At 30.4% G+C, this 5,093-nt stretch overlaps 1 protein-coding gene across 1 annotated transcript; it reads right to left on the reverse strand.

The window, feature by feature from the left end:
- Nucleotides 1-792: 792 nt before the first annotated feature.
- LOC133285451 (exocyst complex component EXO70B1-like) lies at nucleotides 793-1,827 on the reverse strand. The gene is made up of 2 exons (XM_061482685.1): nucleotides 1,741-1,827; nucleotides 793-1,554 (listed from the first exon to the last, which is right to left on the reverse strand). Exons 1-2 carry the CDS (start codon nucleotides 1,825-1,827, stop codon nucleotides 793-795), a joined length of 849 nt encoding a protein of 282 aa, XP_061338669.1.
- Between the last annotated feature and the right edge of the window lie 3,266 nt (nucleotides 1,828-5,093).

Consider the following 5,093-nt stretch of genomic DNA (forward strand, 5'->3'; position numbering starts at 1 on the left):
ATTTTGCCTTCCTTTTCTCATAAAATTAAAGACTCGCAAAATTAAAGACCTTAAATTTCAAAGTGTTATTGAAAGGAAACAAACCTTGTTCAATGACTACCCTAAAAAGTAATTCATATATAAATTGCAAAAATTTATCAAATTATTATAATTAATCTCCTTTTGGTAATCATAATTAATCTCCTTTTGGTAATCATAATTAGGACCCGTTTGGATGAGCTTTTTTTTCTTCAAAAGCTATTTTTTTCAAGAAAAAAAGCACTTTTTCGTTTTTAGTTCGTTTGAATATCTACTTTTTAAAAAAGGAGAAGTCACAAAAAAAGCCAAAAACTTACTTTTTTCAGAAGCTAAAAATTTTAACTTCTCAGAAAAGCAGAAGTCAAAACTCAAATATTTTTTTCAAAAAGTAAACATTTTTATAAAAATATAAATAACTTTAACTTTTATAAAAAGTACTTTTAAAATAAAGAAGTGATAAAAGTTACTTTTTCTAAAAGGTGAAACAAACAACCTCTTAATCTCCTTTGTCTAGCTTTAGATTTGAAAATAGTTAGGGGGCGTTTGGTTAAGGAGAAATTTTTTGAATAGTAGGGAAATGTAATTGATAGGGAAATGGTTGGAAAGTGAGTTTGGTAAGAAAATGTAAAAAAAGTTGTTTGGTTAAGTAAAATTTTACCAGGAAAATTATGTGAAATTCCTGAATGTGTGTTTGGTTGAAGATAAAATATTGATGGATAAATTTAATAAAATTACAAAATAACCCTTTTAGAAATAACCTTTTATTTTACAAACTTATTGCCGAACTTTTGCAGTGTGTTTTCGGATCCAATCATCACCCAAAAGTGTTCCCAATTCACCATCTTTGGTCTTCTGAACTATGTACCTGTCGTTATTCATGAAGAAAACATAGCACAAAGCAGGGTCTTTGTAGATTCTGGATTTTGCTTCCAAATTGCTCTCCATAAGCTCCATTATCCAATCCATTTGCACTGACAGAGAAGAAGAGGACGGAACTTCATCAAGCTTGGGGTATTCTCTCAACGGAAACCCATAGTCTTCAAACACTTGCTCCAGGGCCTGCCGTGACCGGCAAGCGGCACGAAGGTAGTTCATCACGTAGCGAGTAATTGGATGAAGTCCACCACCGGGAACCGCCGACTTTGCCGGATCACGGCGAATCAGATTCTCCAAGTCCATGAAAATTCCTCTGATTGCTTCCCCCAACCTCTTCCAAATTGTGATTGCTTCGTTCCTGAACGACACACTGTACTGATCACAAAACAGAGACTCAAACTCAGGAATTAAGTCACGCAATGTCTCGAACACATCAAGGATTTTGAACAATTGCTCCGGCGAATGGCTCCCAATCGCGACGGTATCGGCAAAATTCAGCAACTGAATTGTCGATCCCCTGCAAACCTCCATGAAAGAGAAGTCAGCAGCAGAAGAGAACCCGAAGAATACGCGGTCGCAGAGTCGCCGCTCGCTGGGGAACAGTATCTTGAGAGAGATGTTGGAAGCCTTAATCCATCTTTCAATCTCGTCTTCGAGATCCTGTCATGGCATCTTGTGAGGGGTAAATTCGTAACCGAATTATATCCTTTTTTACTTCTCCGGATTTCAGCCAGAATACTACCCTCGAAGAAGCATTCCTCAACCATGCGTTTTCACCAAAATTACATGCAATTGTCGAAAGATGGGTAACAACGAAAGATGGATATATTTTAGAATCCAGCGAACCAAACGTGGAGTTTTGAAAATGCAGGAATCACTTCCCCAGATAACTTGATGAATCTCCCGAAAGAAACGCCCCCTTAATGCTGACATCGCAGGTTGGGTGTTTGGTACGAGTTCGTTTTTGGATACCTACGAAAATAAGAATGGATTTGTAGGAATATCATGTTTGGTATAATTTTTAAAAAAATTTATCTAAGAAAGTTAGATGTTCGGTAATCAGTTTTATGTATAATTTGTAAAAAAAATTATTGTTAACAATACCACCCTCTGTTTGATTGACGGAAAAATAGAAAAAGGGGTTGTAAAAAAAGTGACAAAAGTAACTATCTGTAATTCTTATCTAGTTGAAAAAGAAACCAAAGCAACGGTGTGTATATATGTAATAAGATCAAATTTTCAGTAATATTTTATAATCAACCAAATATAGATTTAGTAAATTTCACCCAATATTTCTTGTAAAATTTTGGTCTTGTAAAAAACTTTTTGGTTATATTACCTATTATATTATTGGAAAAAATTACTCTTATGTAACATAAGAGTAATTTTATTTCCTATAGATCTATCGAAAATCATGAAATTTTTTTTTATTTTTTTTGTAAATAGTGAGCCCACCATATATTTGTCTATAATATGAGAGATTTTTTTTTATATAATATGAAATTAGATAAACCCTATATTATTTTCTCATCATATCATTTGTAATCATGATTTTCGAATAAAAAAAATATATTATTTACCAAAGAGGCTTGCTTTGCTCTCTCTTTTCCTTGATTCCCGTGATATACTTTCCTAAAGCACTTATGCAAGCTGTCTTCTACTCGACAAATTAATGAATCTTTTATTTCCTACTTGATGTTCATAGTTATGGCTTTATCATACTAAATAACCACATAAGAATGGGTGTTGTAGCTTTCGAGGATGTAATAATTTATACGATGCACTGGATACTTTAAAAATTATAATGCGCTGTGTCTTGCACTTTTTGACATTTTTTAATATTTCGACATTTATTGACACTCTAACACGTATTGTAGAGATTAGAAAAAAAGTTCAAAATTCACGTTATGTTGCATTTTTAGTTCCGACTATTAATTTTGTTGGACTACAATTATCATTTTATTGAGTTTAAGATAAATATTTGTAATATCTCATCTTTCTTTACAAAATTGATGGGTATTATAAGTTTAGCTTTATTCTTTTGTTAAATTAGTGAATATTAAATATAATATACGCTACATAAATTAAAAATATTATTTAATATCAAAATATATCATAATATAATATGTCAAAATTTAACATTTTTAAAATTTAATATGTGAGAGTGTCGTGTCATGTCCCGTGTGAGTGTCTGTGCAACATAGGTACTTATAATATAAATTCATTAGTTTTGTTTGGTTTTGTCATAACATTTATTAGGTTATCTATTTTTCCTTTTTATAAGTTTTATTAGGTTTAATTTGATGTGAATCTTTTATGGGATTACTGTTTCTCATATTATTGAAGATAATTTTATCTCATACATACACATAAAAGTATGTGAGATCCAGATTTTCTTTTTCTTTTTCTTCTCTTCACATGAGCACCCCACGTCAACATTTATTAGGTTGTCTATTTTTCCTTTTTTTAGGTTGTATTAGGTTTAATTTGATGTGAATCTTTTATGGGATTAGCGATTCTCATATTGTTGGAGATAATTTTATCTCACACACACACATAAAAGTATATGAGATTCATATTTTATTTTTCTCTCTCTTCTCTTCGCATGAGCACCCCACACTTTTATGTGTGTATAAGAGATAAAATTATCTCATATAACATAAAAAACATTAATATCATATTTTATATATGCATACTACCTTTTTCCACTATTTTTTCTAATAAAGTGGTATTAAGCTCTTATGTTTACCTTTGAATCAAAGACGAGATTGCAAAGTATAAGGTAATCTAACTATCACAATATACAAATAGACAAGTCAAAAAGGATATGATTGTTCCTTTTCAAGTTCTATTACTTTTTTTTTATTTCCATTTGAGTTCTTTCACTAACATTTAAATCCAAATTGCTTTCTCAATGCTTGGGTAGCTACCATGTATTCAACTTTTGTAATAGATAAAGTTACAAAAGTTTATAATTTGAATAATTAACTTATTTCTCTTCCTATGGTAAAAAATTAAGATATTACTATTTTATAAATAATTACGAATATATAGCTATTTCGAAACTATCTACGAATTTATTGCACTCATTCACGTCCAAATTAGGCATGACTATTCACGCCCAAATTAGGCGTGACTCCTAAGGCATTCACGTCTAAATTAGGCGTGACTCGTCTGGTGTTGACATGTGGCACAAAAAATTAATAGTTTAACCGTAAAACTTTATAAGGCCATAACTTTTGACTCGGGTATCCGAATGAAGTAATTCTTTTTTTGATTCCATATAACTTTTCGAGATCTACGAAATGATATTTCATTTGATATATTTTATCTCTCACAAACACAATTCAAATTTGCAACAATGATACTATAAAGATGACACCAAAGTGGATTAACTCATCTATAAATAAGATGGCACCAAATTTACTATTAAATACAAAACGCAATCAGCTCCTATTAAATACAAAACACAATTAGCTCCTATTAAATACAAAACGCAATCAACTCCTATAACATTAAATTCAAAATTCAAATAACCTCTAGCAAATTTATTTGAATTGGCGACAATTTGTAACCAACTTATAAAATTACAACGCAATCAGCTCCTATTAAATACAAAACACAATCAACTCCTATTAAATACAAAATGCAATCAACTTACTGGAGGTTATTTGAATTTTGAATTTAATGTTATAGTACCATTATTGGGCGTGAATGAGTGCAATATATTCGTAATTAGGTTCAAAACGACAACTTATTCGTAATTAATTATTAAAATATATACAAATTTATATAATATTATACCAAGTGTTTAGAATATTTATTTAATTATTTTCTTTATTAATACAGATTTTTCAAATTGATTTTTGAGTTTAAATCACAAATTAAATATTTATTTTGTTTTTCTTATTAACAATAATTTTTTAATATTTTTGGTAATACACTATATAATACAATTATTGCAAATTTGAATTGTGTTTGTGAGAGATAAAATATATTACATGAGATGTCATTACGTAGATCTCGAAAAGTTATGTGGAATCAAAAAAGAATTACCTCGTTCGGATATCCGAGTCAAAAGTTATGGCTTTCCAAAGTTTTACGGTTCGTAAGTTGACTTTTTTTGCCATGTGTCAATACTAGATGACTCACGCCTAAATTAGGCGTGAATGCCTTGGGAGTCACGCCTAATTTGGGCG

This window comes from Gastrolobium bilobum, unplaced genomic scaffold (assembly GCF_033153095.1).
Source record: "Gastrolobium bilobum isolate Gb01-03AN ecotype WA unplaced genomic scaffold, APGP_CSIRO_Gbil_v1 utg62955, whole genome shotgun sequence".
NCBI lineage: Eukaryota > Viridiplantae > Streptophyta > Magnoliopsida > Fabales > Fabaceae > Gastrolobium > Gastrolobium bilobum.

Bases quoted from the DNA above. Each gene is read 5' to 3' on its own strand.
- LOC133285451 (XM_061482685.1), bottom strand. From the start codon at position 1,827: ATGTCAGCATTAAGGGGGCGTTTCTTTCGGGAGATTCATCAAGTTATC. The intron at 1,555-1,740 runs GTTCGCTGGATT...ATGCCATGACAG, and splicing joins TTTTCAAAACTCCACGTTTG to GATCTCGAAGACGAGATTGA.